Source organism: Archocentrus centrarchus, unplaced genomic scaffold, assembly GCF_007364275.1.
Source record: "Archocentrus centrarchus isolate MPI-CPG fArcCen1 unplaced genomic scaffold, fArcCen1 scaffold_52_ctg1, whole genome shotgun sequence".
NCBI classification, from domain to species: domain Eukaryota; kingdom Metazoa; phylum Chordata; class Actinopteri; order Cichliformes; family Cichlidae; genus Archocentrus; species Archocentrus centrarchus.
In genome coordinates, this window is record NW_022060274.1 from 1,399,466 (window position 1) to 1,415,461 (window position 15,996).

The following is a 15,996-nucleotide window of genomic DNA, read 5'->3' on the forward strand; positions in this document are numbered from 1 at the left end:
TTACTTAATGTTTCATGTGTCAAAAAATTTTAAAGTCATATACCTATTCAACGACTCGCTCAGTAGTGGTGAATCACTCTAGCACTAACACACTGCGTCTCAAGCTTGTCGTTATATTTAAACCATTGATTTAATAAGGGCTTCGTAATGAAGATACATGTGAACTGCAAAACCATTTATCCAATACATCAGGCTGTGTAATGCATACCTCAAGCTTCACTGCAGCAATCTCAATAAGAAAGCCCATCAGTCTGCAGAGGATAAGGGCCTTAGGGGACACATACAACTCATTATTTAGCCTGGAAATGGAATTCCCAATCATAGGTCTCCAAAGCACCTACTCCACAGTTTGCCATGCTGTGCAGTCTGATAATGAACTATGGACTTGAAGCAACATGGTAACCAGAGACCATTTAATGTCAGTGAAATTTGACAAATTGTAGAGATGACACGTGACATAACCGTTACAGATGAGAAGTGGGCAGGAGCTTGATTAAACTACTCTCAAATTTGAAACGAGTGATTAATGCGGCTCCAGTTGAAGTGAAGAATCTTGTGCACTGAGATGTGAACAAGAAAAAACATGGCCACTCTATATGTTAGACTTATTAGCCCACATGAATAATAAATATACTTTAAACAAGATTATCACCATATTAAGTTTATTAACCCAATTGATTACAATCAGCCAGCTTCACCTGCTATTTATATGAGTTATAAAAACAGAACTGAATAACTGGTGATTCCAGAAAAATCCTAAAAGGCCTCATGTCTGTGCAGAGTCTCTATGTACTCCCAGGAGTTTGAAAAAAGTGTGATATAAAAAAAACTGAAGATTTTAACAGATTTACATCGATTACACACTGATGCCCCTTTTCCACTGACACACACAGTGCCAGTGCCAAGTGCTGGAAGCGTTCAGCGCCTTTTCCACCACAAACTCACTCGGTGCTCGGCCGAAAAACGGGTTCCGTTCCAGCACCAGTGTGGAACCAAGAACGCGTGACGAAAGCGGCAGAAGGGCGCGACTCTGCCATCTCGACGTAAAGTTTTCTACCGCTGTTTCACTGCACAGTGTGTATTGCATGAGAAAATCGATGTGATTTTCACGGCTGTGAATTAGGTTGGGCTCTAAGGCTGAACTTGCTGCTTTGTATCAGTTCATATCACAGATCAAAAGACACAAAGTGCGTACTTATCATCTTGCTCTAATCACTGTCTGTGTTTACCTCTGTGTTGCACACAGATGCTGCAGTAGTTTGGTTTGGACCGTAAAATGTGTTTGCAGCACAAGAAATAAGGTTTGCAAAAGGGAAGCGTGCTCTGCCGCCTTTGTGCCCTTTGACTTCAATTTCCAGACGAGGACCCGCTCACACTCATACGTAAAGAATCAGCTCGCAGAGCGCAGTGGAAACAGGCTTGTTCTCAAGCAGTTCACCAGTTCCTTGGAACTGGTTCCGGCACTAGCACGAGCACCAGCACCTCGTCAGTAGAAGCATGGTATCAGAGTACTCCACAGTCTCCATGGTAACATGGAGATAGAAATATCTCCATTTTACCATATAAATAAAATTTTAGATTTAAGAAACACACCAGCAGCAGGTTTAATAGAATATAATTTGTTCTTTTCCTTTAAGAGGACCCAGAATCCACATCATCATCAATGGCTACATTCACCCTGGGTAAAAACGAATGAGGGAGACAATCAGGGCCAAGGTCGGTCTGGATTCTTGGGTCCAGTGATTTATAGAAACGTCCTCGCTGTTTTTCATCACAGGTGCCCTGTGCCAATTATTGTAATTATTGTAGGGTCTTTACCTTACAATATAAAGCACCTTGAGGTAACTGTTGTGATTTGGTGCTATATAAATAAAATTGACTTGAATTGCCACATGTTCTGTTGACCCAATGAGGCAGACATCATGTCAGAAACATCAGGAGGACTGAAGGTCATTGCAGGGATCAAGCAGGACTCAATCTTCACCAGCACCTCCCTGAGAGAGAAGCCTTCTTCAGACTTCCACCATAGGTCTGCCTCAGAAGATGGATTAAACCCAGCACTTTATGAAGAGTGCGATAGCAACCTTTGCTTTGTGCAATGTTAGCAGTACTACACACCATCCTCAAATGGCTCTGGACTTTTAAATACATTGTTGTCTAAAGGAATGAATCTCACATCATTATGTAAAAGATATATTATCCTCTCTGGTTATTCTGGTATGAATGCCTCTTGATTACTTTATGGTAAATAACACACACTATTAGCAAAACACAGGGTGAAAGAACTCCAGATTAACATTTTTAGCTCAGCACACGTCAAGACCTTTTTACCTCCTTTATACCTTCATCAGGTTTTATTTAATGCTATCAGAGAAAATCTACACATTATGTACTCTTCATGCAGCTGACTGCATCCAGATTTAAAACAGAAGCTGTGCAGGTCTGAGATCAGCAGCTTTCTGAACCATCTGTACCCCATAATAGCCGTGGCCAGCTGCCTTGCGTTTCTACCACTGTGTACAAAAACCTTTTTATGCAAACTATATTTTAACATATTTTAATAATATTCTGCGACATCTTACATTTTTACCCTGAAGTCACCTCTAACTCTCTGGCCGGCGTTCGTCTATTGAGTGTAAGCTGTCACGTCCTTGTTTACCTCATAATACCGAGTGAGGAGCATCCACAACTATTTACTCTGGAGCCGGCTATAAAACCTTGTGAAAGGAGTCTGATACGGGTCAATGAGTCAGTGCTGTCTGTTGACAGCAATACTAAGGTGAGTTGTTGTAGATTTCCAGACTTGCATTGGTAAGAGCTGCTGTTTTTCCCACTGTTACTGAAACCTTCTTTGACGTAACTCTAATGTTGTTAGACTCTAACACTTAGTGAATCAACTGTTAATCAAACTGTCTATCAGAGAAAAGGTGTGATTTTTAGGGCACTCAAAATTAGCTGGAAGCTTATAACCAGCTTGTTGTCAGCAGTCCAGAGAGTAAAGAGTCCACGTTGTCATGGGTCATGTCTAATCTGCTGAAAATCAGTAATCGGAACAATACTGGGAATAAACTAGCATGTTTATGCATGTTTCTGTGTGCCAGAGCCCTGATTTTGTTCAGGAAATGAGGCTTCAGGTGAACAGGAAGAGGATGGGGTGGAGATGACGGAGGAGAGAGCAGTGGTGGAAGAGGCAGATGAAGGAGGAGGAGGAAGAGATAATGAGAAATGAATGATTTAAAAAAAAAGTTTTTTTTAAGCTACATTTATGTATTTAGAATGTTTATCAGGTTTTCCCTTTCTCGCACAATTCTCAGGACTCTGGAACCATTTAATATTGGGGTATAGAGGGTTAAACACCAAACTGAATTACTGTTTATGCTCCTGAATGTAAAGCGCGGCACGTAAGTGGACAAGGATAACAATATACACTATATTGCCAAAAGTATTCACGTGCATCCAGATCATTAAATTCAAGTGTTCCAATCATTTCCATGGCCACAGGTGTATAAAACCAAGCACCTGTGGAGTGGAGGCACGTTTTAAACTGTGATTGCTCTGTCACTCTTAGTGTTATCAACACAGAAAACATATATTCTGCTTCAGTAAATTCTCATTGTGCTTACAGTGGGACATGTTTTTTTCAGAGAGCATGACTTTTCCTGGCAGGGTCCTATTCTACTGTCCTTCACCAGGGAGTTCAGTGCATTTCTTTGTATCACTTCCTTGAGGGAGAGAACTAAACACATCCACCAATCACAAATGAGCTGCTTCTAATTGTTGAATTCAATTGGAGTCTTTTTCAGGACTCTTGACTGGAGATTATCAACATGTTTTCACTCTGATTGAATTATTAGGTACACCTGCGCCCTACTAAAGCCACTTTATTAGGCACGTGTTAAGCCATTTTAATTGCTATACTTCTTGCCAGGTTATGAGATACAATTCAATTCAATTCAATTTTATTTATATAGCGCCAAACCACAACAGTCACCTCAAGGCCCTTTGTATTGTGGGTAAAGACCCTACAACAGGGGTAGGGAACTCCGGGCCTCGAGAGCCGGTGTCCTGCAGGTTTTAGATGTGTCCCTGATCCAGCACACCTGACTCAAATGACTGAATTACCTCCTCAGTCTGCAGTCAAGTTCTCCAGAGTCCTGCTAATGACTTCTATATGTGATTCAGTTGTGCTGGATCAGGGACACATCTAAAACCTGCAGGACACCGGCTCTCAAGGCCTGGAGTTCCCTACCCCTGCCCTACAATAATACAGAGAAAGCCCAACAGTCAAAACGACCCCCTATGAGCAGCACTTGGTGACAGTGGAAAGGAAAAACTCCCTTTAACAGGAAGAAACCTCCAGCAGAACCAGGCTCAGGGAGGGGGGGTCATCTGCTGAGGGGGGAGGGAGACAGGACAAAAGACATGCGGTGGAAGAGAGATAGAGGATAATAATAATGATTAAATGCAGAGTGACGTAAAAACAGAGTAAAAAGAGGTGAATAAAAAGAAACAGTGCATTATGGGAACCCCCCAGAAGCCTAGGCATATCGCAACATAACTAAGGGATAATTCAGGGTCACCTGATCCAGCCCTAACTATAAGCTTGATCATAAAGGAAAGTTTTAAGCCTAATCTTAAAAATAGAGAGGGTGTCTGTCTCCCATTCTACTCTTAAGTATCCTAGGAACCACAACTAAGCCAGCAGTCTGAGAGCGAAGTGCTCTGTTGGGGTGATATGGGACTATGAGGTCTTTGAGATAAGACGGGGCCTGATTATTCCAGACCTTGTAGGTGAGGAGAAGGATTTTAAATTCTATTCTAGATTTAACAGGGAGCCAATGAAGAGAAGCCAATATGGGAGAAATCTGCTCTCTCTTTCTAGTCCCTGTCAGTACTCTAGCTGCAGCATTTTGGATCAGCTGAAGGCTTTTCAGGGAGCTTTTAGGACAGCCTGATAATAATGAATTACAATAGTCCAGCCTAGAAGTAATAAATGCATGAATTAGCTTTTCAGCATCACTCTGAGAAAGGATGTTTCTAATTTTAGAAATATTGCGCAAATGCAAAAAAGCGGTTCTACATATTTGTTTAATATGTGCATTGAAGGACATATCCTGGTCAAAAATGACTCCAAGATTTCTCACAGTGTTACTGGAGGCCAAAGTAATGCCATCCAGAGTAAGTATCTGGTTTGACACCATGTTTCTAAGATTTGTGGGGCCGAGTACAAGAATTTCAGTTTGATCTGAATTTAGAAGCAGGAAATTAGAGGTCATCCAGGCCTTAATGTCTTTAAGACATTCCTGCAGTTTAACTAATTGGTGTGTGTCATCTGGCTTCATTGATAGATAAAGCTGAGTATCATCTGCATAACAATGAAAATTGATGCAATGCTTTCTAATAATACTGTCTAAGGGAAGCATGTATAATGTAAATAGAATTGGTCCTAGCACAGAACCCTGTGGAACTCCATAATTAACCTTAGTGTGTGAAGAAGACTCCCCATTTACATGAACAAATTGGAGTCTATGAGATAAATATGATTCAAACCAGTGCAGTGCAGTACCTTTAATACCTATAGCAAGCTCTAATCTCTGTAATAAAATGTTATGGTCAACAGTATCAAAGGTGCACTGAGGTCCAACAGGCCAAGATGAGTCCACTGTCAGAGGCTGTAAGAAGATCATTGGTAACCTTCACTAATGCTGTTTCTGTACTGTGATGAATTCTGAAACCTGACTGAAATTCTACACCATCATAAATACCCTTCTGAATATTTTATTAGGTACACCTGAAGCACTTTAAGTGCAACTGTGGCCACTTTATTAGGTACAGAGTAGACCTTTTTATTTCATACACATGTTGCCATGTTATTAGGTACACACACTTGGTACATCTTGGGTCCTTATATTAGGTACACGTTTTGAATTGTTTAATTCAATACAATCTTCAGCTCCCAATTCTGCTGCTTTTATAATTCAGTTGGTAGATGTTTTTTTTATAATGCCATGCAATTAAGCTGATCAGCAAATTAAGTTCAGAACTTTCAAGCATTTCTATGCACTACAGGTAAAATCTTTTATTTTCCTGTTAATCCTATTTTTCAATTTTGTTTCTTGAAGACGTTTCACCTCTTATCCCAAAGGCTTCATCAGTTCTCAAACCAAAAGGTGGAGAGACCCAGGTATTTAAACCCCAATGGGCGTAGTCTCCTGGAGGTGGTTGTGACCCACTATTGTTCATGCTTAGAGAAAATTCTACTGAGTTTCTCTACAGCAGGCCTGCCAGAGAAACTCAGAAGAATTTTCTCCAAACATGACATCCCAGTGTACTTCAAACTAAGTCACACTCTTAGGCCAAAACTGATCCATCCTAATGACAAACCCCCAAACACAAGATAAGCAACATAGTATATGCTGTCCAGTGCAGTGAAGCGTGCTTGGACCTTTACATTGGAGAAACCAAACAGCCTCTTCACAAATGAATGGCACAACATAGAAAAGTCACCTCGACAGGACAAGACTCAGCCATACATCTGCATCTAAAGGTCAAAGGTTTCACCTGAAACCACTGATTGTAATGACCCACGCCTCCTTTCACACCTCGGCACGTGTGATTATGCACATATACAATAATAGGTCACAACTACCTCCAGGAGACTACGTACACTGGGGTTTGAATACCTGGGTCTCTCCACCTTTTTGGTTTGAGAACTGATGAAGCCTTTGGGATGAGAGGAGAAACGTCTTCAAGAAACAAAAAAGTCCAGTCGCCTTTTTTCAGGCTCCAGAGATACTATGACCTGGATGATTGAGAACCTACACAGACCTATTTTTCAGTTCTTTCAACTTTTCTTGAGGCAAAAATCATTAAAGACCAATTCAATACCTTCTTGTTTTTGATACCCTTCAGCTCACAATTGTGCTCGACTGCGATTCTAACAGCAGTTTTAGAAAATGCAATTCAGATTTCCTTTTGTCCCCATTCTTGCTTCTCTTTTTTCTTTTTTTGCTTAAGTTTAAAGCATTGAAGGCAAAATCTTTCCGCTCTTAGCAGTCACACAGCATTTTCACTAGGAAACTTTTTTCCTAGTTATTAATACCCTTCCAAAACTTGCACCCAACTAGTCTCGCACCATTTCTCATAGAAAAAACATTCAGATGACTGGCTCCTGTGACACACGCATCAGTTTTTGCAAATTTTGTAGTTTTCAAATTCAATGATTTGTCACAAAACACTAAACAAAACAAAAATCCTCTTCATTTTAATATGAGGACTTTTCTTACCAGCTCCCTCTTCTTGCTCGGGCCCCATTTCCTCCCAAACCATCTGTCACAGAGACACCACTTTCACACCAAATCAAATGGCTTGGCTGTGGCACCAATGCTGTTAATTTTTTCGAGTGTAACTTTTCCAGTTTTTGAATTGCTTAAAATATTGTCACAAACAAATCCTTAAATTCCCTCCTCCATTCAAGTTAATGAGAGGAGCCCCACTGTCAAAGTTGGAGAAGCACAAAAGTTCTAATGGAACATTTCTGTTCAACCTGCAGGTGTTCCTAATATTTTCACTCTACTGTCATAATTTTACCCTCAAATAATAGGAAAATTTGTCTCCTTTCCAACAAGATCTTCCTCAAAGTCAACAGAAGCATGCTTTTTGAATTGCAAGTATCTGAGTAAGAGGGGTGCCTTGTAACTGCCTAATATAGCTCCATTATCTTTTCCATCAAGGACTTTTGGCAAAAAGCTGATACAGCTTCCTTTTTAATCTCACTCCTCTGACCACATTTTAACACCAGACATCCACAAAGAAGCAGAACAACTTCTAGGGATGTTTTTTAAAGCAGGTCCATGGGATTTATAATTTGGGTTTCATTGTGTGAGAAGAGAGCCCATTTTAGCTGGCTGAAAGCCACACACGGTGAATGCCATCACCATGGTAACTCAGCAGCCTCTCTTGTAACATAAGTGCAAGCCAACGACAGCTGATGAGCCGATTTATTGGAATGTTATCATCTGATTGGCTAATTTGAATCAGATGGCATAGGCCCTTTCCCTTGCTGCTCACTTCTTCAGTCATAACCCCAAGTTGCTAATTGTACTGCTGTAGATGAAAACAAAGCATGTTTAGGCCACCATCAGTTTAATTGTAGGCTTTGATGTTTTGCTGATCAAAGTGTTTTCAGGGATTTAGTTTGACGTGGGACACCTGTTTGTGAACATTAGCAGCATTAACCACTCTGGCTAGCCGGTATAGTGGTAAAGGTATCGCCCAGAGAGAAAGTTAGAAGCCACGGAGTAGCTTGTTCATAGGTGTGTCCCAATTCAGGGGCTGCACCCTTCAAAGACTGCATTTTAAGGCAGATTAAAGGCAGTAACAGCGAGGCGACAAAGGCTGTCCCAATTCAAAATGCCTCGAAATACGGCACACAAATGCAGCCTCGTTTTCCCCAGATTTTAAGGACAGGTCGGATGTGTCCTTCGTGGTCCAACCTATCCCATGATTCATTGCGGGCTGAAGCCTGTTGTTGGAACGGCAGAGGAGAGCGGCCGAAAATTTTTAACGTTTTCAGGCGAGACTGTAGATGTGTAAATCTTGAGCCATGCATCCTATCTGGTAGGAAAGTGGTTGATCTTAACAGGAGACCAACCATGCTTGTCTTTAGTTTGGCAGAGAATGTGGTTGAAGATGTGGTCTTGGCAGCACTTCCCTGGTTTCCAGAAAGTTGCCGGCTTCTGGATGCTTTTTGGTGCTGCTGGAATTGGTGCATAAATACCCACTACAAATATCTGTCTGAAGACTATGGTTGAGATTAATGTATAATATGTATCTGTAATCTATATCTAGGACTGGGGAGCATGAGCTCTGTGGCTGGTGCTACACCAGTGTATTTTTCTCATGGGTTTCTAGTTCATTTTGGTTATAGCGTGGATGTTTTTTGTTTGGAGGCACCTTTTGGTATGCTACTGTTGTTGATGCTTGTACTTTAATTCCAGTTTTGGTTGTTGGTGGTTGGAGTTGGCAAAGCAGTGCGGTGTGATTGTAGCTGCAGACCATGTGGTGTTGGACACTTGTAGTCAGATCTACTGTTTAGGTGGGTAACAACTCTTTGCTTCTTACTTGTTGTTCTGAGGTTAACTATTTGCTAGAACATATTTGCTAGTGGGGCAGATACTTGCACTCTTTGGTATACCAGTTATACTGTTGCCCATGCCATATTGCTGTACCTGTTAATCATCTACTTTAACTCCCCACCATCCCTTAAGATGTTGCTAGTTAGAGGAATTGGATTTTGTAAGGGGGTGTGGGTGTCAGCTTGTTTGTTGAGCCAGATTGTGTCACAGCCATTTGGAGATGTTTTAATGTTGCCTTCTGTTACTGACTTGATTTCAGGTTAATTTCCAAGGTCAAGGTTGAACCTAAGAATGGGGGTGTGATGACCCTCCCACTGTCAAAGTTCTGGGCTGGTTTGTTTCTGATCATTGGCTGGCATGGGAGGACTGTCAGCTAATGCAGCTCACCTGTATCTTCCAGGCTATAACAGAGGGCCCAGATGAACTTCTCTTCCAGTCCACCTTGCATCAACCCATTGGTGATGTTTGTCTCTTGGTCAGGCTATGTGTAATAAATGATCTTTTGTTCAAGTAAATCTCTTGTGTCCTACTCTGAGCCAGTTTGTTACAATGTAACCTCAGAACTTATGATAGGGTTAGTTCTTTCCAGTTTGATTCTTTTCTCATTAAGGTCTTTTTGATAAGTAAAGTTATTATTCTTTGATTATGGGCATTGTTGACCCTATACATTTCCTGACCAAATAGGGTACTACTACTACTACTACTACTACTATTACTACTACTACTAAGAAGATGATGATGATGTTGTAGAAATCCAATTCCAAAAAAGCTGGGTAGCTATGTAAAATGTAAATAAAAATAGAATGCAATAGTTTGCAAGTTTCATAAACCTATATTGTATTCTCAATTCAACATAGAAAATATATCAAATGCTTAAACTGAGACATTTTTCTATTCATAAAAAATTAATAGCTCATTTTGAATGGCAGCAACACATCTCAAAAGAGTTGAAATGGGGCCAAAATAAAAAAAAAAAAATGTAAAAGTGGCGCTAAACAGAATCAGCTAGGGGGACATTTTGCAATTAATTAGATTAATTGCAACAGGTTATTAACATGGCTGGGTATAAGAGGAGCATCTTAGAGATACAGTTTCTTGGAAATAAAGATGGACAGAGGTTGTCAATCTGCACAAATTGCGGAACAATTTCAGACTAATGGTCCTCAAGATAAACCTCTAAAATCTTGAATCTCTCATGTATTCACAGTACATAATATCATCTAAAGATTGAAAGAATCTATATTAAAAAACAAGCATGATTCTGTTTGTCTTGTTTTTACTATCCACAAATGTAGGTCAAAGCTCTACCTGCCTGCAATCCAGACCTTTCACCAATTGAAAACATTTGGCAGACGATGAAATGAAAAATATGACAAAAACGACCCAGGATTGTTAGACAGCTAGAATCCTGTAGCGCTTGGGAATCACAGTGCCTTCTGGGTGGTTTCTGCTATATCATAGTTCACACAAAACCAAAACAAAGATAGACGGCAACAGGTAACAAGGAGGAAAATGCATGCTGCGGGAAAAAAAAGAAAAACACCCAAATGACATGTAAGAAGATCAGCAGCACAAAAACAACGCAGAGAAGCTAAACGAGGCAAAAGAGTGTTTGGGTTCGATTCATGCGAACACAAAGAATAGCCATTTATATTTAGGAGCTGGCGATGCTCAAGTTCCCGACATTTTCTCAAAAACTGGTGTGCACCTTACACATCAAAGGAGAATTATACTTATTAAAAATTATAATCAGACTCTCGAGCACTCTCAGCCACTGAGCCACAGCTATGTGATACATGCAGATGTTTTTGCATCTCTTGCCCTGCAAAGAAACTTTGTATGTATTTTATTTTACTTAATATTGCACTCTTTTTCAATTATGTATATTTTTAATATCTTATAGCACTTCACTTCATACACACTTACAAAGCATAAAGTTTTACTTGATATTTGATATTGTACAGTAATAATATACTCATGTTCTACCTTGTAGTTGCACTAAACTGTACCCTGAATCTTAAAAGTCATTCAGATATGAAGCAGTTTTTAATTAATTATGGCATATTTTATTACAACACTGTGCAGCAGGGGGTACACAAGCTTGTAGACTCTTTGTTCTCTGGTAATACCGGTCAGACGGAGCCATGACGCCTTCTCGGTACTCAGTCAGGATGATATTGTCACATTTCATAAGCTGGTTTTCCTACAACAAAACCATAAAGGCTTAGTTTACATTAGCTATGCTGCAGCCGCCCTGCAGCCTGAAACCATGAAACAGTTAAATGGGTGCCCGGCGTGTAACGATAGCACCCTGTCAGGTCACACTGTCACTTTTCAAAAGCTGTTTTTTTTTTTTTTACAAACGCACAAAGACTGTCTTTGATTCCAGCTACGCGTCCATGTAGCTGCAGCTAACTGCCACAGCTGAGGTGTGTAACGCAGCAATACCCTGCCGACATGTAAACAGTTAAATGTTATAGTTATAACTTACCAGTATGACAATACAACATACACAACATATTTTCATATATTATTGAATGGCTTACTCCATTCCATAAAGAGCTTCCAGTGTGGTTTACAGCTGAGTCATTTTACACAGCAGCTCACCATTGTGATGAGTTTTTAAGGTCCACAATTTAACTTTCAACCCTAAAACCAGCATCTATCTCCGTATATTCCATTATCAACTCGGACTTTCATGAAAAACGGTCCCATAATGCACTGCACTGGTGACATCACAATACTGAGCTCTATATCAGAAAAGAATGGGACAGCACTCCTCTCCCAAAAGACCAGCCACCAGTCTCTTCTGTTCCCAGATGTTTATAGACTGTTTATAGCTGCTGCCATCAACTTCAAGAGAACCAATTTTTTTTTTCTTAAAATGGTACATTTTCTGAGTTTAAAACATTATTTGTATAGCACTTTTAACACACACAGTTACAAAGTGCTTCACAGCTCAAAGAAAATCACACATTAAAAATAAGAATACATGTTCCAGCACACAGACACACAGGCAAACAAATGGTCTTACATTCATTCCAACATACACAATTCCATACACACATCACATATAAACTATGGCCCAAAAACAAGAGCACCGCCTAGCAGGGCAAAATATGCTCATTGCACTGTATTAACCCTGTTCATTGTCACAAGAAAAATAAAGATTTAAGTTGATCACTGCATGTCATCTGATATGGTGAACTAGTAAAGTGCAATGTAAGTAACAGTGACCGTGATCTTGATCCCAGTGAACCCATATACAATCCCAACCTTGCTTTGGTCAGAAGCCATCTACCCATGAAGTTAATGGGCGTAGGCCACACGGTTCTCAATTCCAATAGTTCATCTCAAATTGTGTAGAGGTGTGACCATGGATGGCTGTGTACACTTCAGGTCAGACTCAGTCAGTTTCAGTGAGTTTGCTTGTTTCAGTTTTAATTTTTATAGTTTGAAAATGTTTATTTTTTGTTGGTTTTAGTATTACTTTTAGTTTTATACTGGCATAGCAATATACTACGGTGGATATCTGTCAGGGGGAGATTTTCCAGAGGTTCAGATACTGGAATGAGAAACAACGCACATTTTCTAAAATGTGAATCAATCATGTAGATATCCCAATTCTCAATAACTCACAGGTTGTGATAACTTAATAAAAATAATTACATTAATGGAAAAGCAGGCCAATATCACCAAGCCATTGTTAGCTCTGACCCCTGTGAATGCTCACATCCTCGATCAGACAACCCTAGATAAAAATGCTTTGGGCTCAAAATGGGTTTTAAAAACTGAAAGGAAGATTGACATTTGTTTCAGTTTTTCTACCATATTGATTTATGAACTGCTGAGCTAAATCAGGGCCTCAACATGCACACACGTTCTAACTTCAAATCTCAACCATTTATTTTATGTAACGGAGTTGAAGTCTTTCAAGTGGACTTGGGGATTTTTAATTTTACAGCAATCAACACAAGCGGATCAATCGAATGTCTAGACATGTGGTGAGAGTAGCTCCTCTCAGCTCTGATTTAGAATTGGTCCTCACCAAGAGAGTTCATTAATATTCTGAGGTAATAATAATGCCCTTCTTTTGCAACACCAATCAGCATAATTACACCTGATTTAGATATACATCTACTGAGGAAGGGAACTACTCTACACTGCAATGAAATAATTCTCACTCTTGCTAATGGTGAAGATAAGGACTATGCTTTGTAAACCAAGAGTTTATCTAAACTGCATTCTTGCACAAGAGACAAACAAAGAACGCCCATCTGTACACAGTCTCACCACCATCCCCAAGGCAAGGATATTCTTTAAATTATTCAGAGAATACTTACTGGTTTACTGAATGAATAGTTTAATTGAACTGAAAATGTCTTCTCTAATGTCCAACCTCAGGGTTCCTTTGGCCTTCAAGATCTCCACAAAGAACTGTGAAAAGAAACAGTGCAGAGAGAGAGACAAAGCGAACATTATCTCTCAGGATGTGTGGTTACTGTGGTGGTCTCTGATTGGTTATGCTTTTGATGATTTTCTTTTATAAGGAGATGCCTTTATTGCTGAGGCAAAAATAATACCACACGTTTTACTGCTGCACAAAAGAAAAAATAACATGTAGGACATTTAACAACAGCAGGTACTACGAGGTTGGTGGTTTTGTTGCCCTACAGCCCAGTTTCTGACTTATTATGTAGGAAGAGCTAATATGAAGCACAAATGCAGAGGGATCCTGTCGTACCACAGCACTGACAATAAAGCGACAGCTGTGCTGGTCTCAAGTCATTTGAAAGTGAAAAATGGGATTAGCAAATTGAATGTGCATTAGGCCTAAAATGACTCCTAATTGGAGGTGAACGGATGGAGGGTGAGTAATTGTGTAGAAATTGGGCTGCAGTAGTGAGTAGAAAAGTCTGTTCTCTCCACGGGGAGGAAGAATATCGTGAATTCCACCTTGAGTCCTGTTAATGTACACTGTAAGGTATATGTAACAACTTTACAATAGCTTATATTTATAACTTTTATAGCTGACACTGACTGGACAGATCTTCATAGACAGGTTCTCAAGGATCAGTCAAGGGGAGCAGTGGATATTTTTGAGGGCCACGGGATTATCACCAACTATAAAGAGGACGCAGCAACCATGACATCATCCACTGTGATTTCTGAGTTCCGTTTTGAGGCCTGAAGATGAACGTCCTCACTATTGTCATCTTTGTTGCAAAAAAAAAAAAAAAAAAAAAAAAAAGGTGATGAGGACGGGCGGGTCTGACTGTGAACTACATGGTCAACAACTTGTCAATCACATGTTGTTAGCCAGCGAGCCTATGGTTTATTTTTGTTTCCAAGCAATGCAGAAAGCTAGCCTGACACTTTGAAGTTTGTGATGGAGAGGAGGTTATTGAACAAACCGTTACTCATCGTGGATTATCCTGACCACCTACTCTACCATTTACTGGACAGGCAGAGGACCACCTTCTCTGACTGATTCAGCTCCACTCCTACAAGGATATTTATATATCTCATAATGCTGGAATAAATTAAAGTATTTCATGTCTTAATTTATAGTCACAAATCAAACATACCACAGGTATACTGCAGACGCCTCTCTTATCTTTCACAAACGTGAAGATTTTCCTCTGAGTCATGTAATATCTACAGCTGTGAGCAGCCTATACATTTTCATAATTAATGTGGTATGTTAGTATTACAAGACACAAACATCCACACCAGATACTGTTCAATATTTCTGCTTCATAATAAAGGCTGCTCTGAGCTGTGGTAATTGAATCTGAGGTTATGTACTGTACAGAAAACCATGGCTTGCTCCCACTACCTTAGCTGCTCCAAGTGTAGAAGCTCAATTAACTCAAGCCGTTTTCTCACATGCACCGTAGCCCTGAACTATTCTATATATTATCTGACAGAGGTGCATTTGAGAATGCAAATGTGCAGTCAGATCAGACATTACACGGCCTTAACCTGCCAGCTCCTGAGTACAAAGTCTGTGGTAATTACAGATTACACCAACACGAGTATACAGCACATTCAGGAATGAGGGTAAAACTGAATCTAGGCAGGACGCCTAATGGAAACATGGTGAAGCAAATTTCACATGGGCAAAAATGACCTCAGCAGAGCCCCCAGGACAATTCCTGGCCTGCAAGACCTTTTCTGCATGTTATTTTCGTGCCACATTTCCTGTCTGTCTACACTGAAACTATCCAATAAAGGCAAAAAGCCAAACAGTATGTGGGCACCCTTAGTATCAAAAGCATGAGCTTAAAAGTACTTAAGTATTCCAGACACATTTTAAAATCATATTACATTATACTGTACTATTTTTTAAGGCCACAAGCAGGTCAGAATATTCCAAAATATGCTGCAGTACATACAGTGGTTGACCAGTCCCAGCTGCTGGCAGTTAGTGTTGTTCTGTTTTGCACCATTTCTTTGGCTGTTCGACTGAATTTTCTCTGCCAGTGGTCTCTCTGCTCCTGGATACTACTGCACCCCAAGAGGACCCAGCGGGCGTGGCGAGAAACTCATGGTCACTGCGGACAAGGACGACACTGCAGAAACACAAGCAAAGTGAATTATCTACTACAGTAAAGGAAAGCAAATCGCCAGAGGTCAAAGAATAAAAAAAAAAATAGTGTAACGGTTTTCAGAATAACTGAATACGGCTGAATTGCAACAAGTCTGAAGATACAGCAAATTTTAAAAGGTTTTTGTTGTGTTTGTTTTTTAAGTGATTTTTTCTTTTTACTTTTAACATCACAGATCGTAGAAAGATTACTTAATGATTAATACTGAAAATAAATATCTAATATTGTTTATGTCAACCCTCTAAAGG

At 40.0% G+C, this 15,996-nt stretch overlaps 1 protein-coding gene across 1 annotated transcript in view; it reads right to left on the reverse strand.

Annotated features, from left to right (window-relative positions):
* arhgef39 (Rho guanine nucleotide exchange factor (GEF) 39) overlaps positions 1 to 15,689 on the reverse strand; it is an 83,340-nt gene extending 67,651 nt beyond the window's left edge. The window contains 4 exon segments of the mRNA XM_030725310.1: positions 13,481 to 13,499; positions 13,502 to 13,574; positions 15,536 to 15,646; positions 15,648 to 15,689. Of these exon segments, the coding sequence (XP_030581170.1) occupies positions 13,481 to 13,499; positions 13,502 to 13,574; positions 15,536 to 15,646; positions 15,648 to 15,689 (245 nt within the window).
* Positions 15,690 to 15,996: the final 307 nt, after the last annotated feature.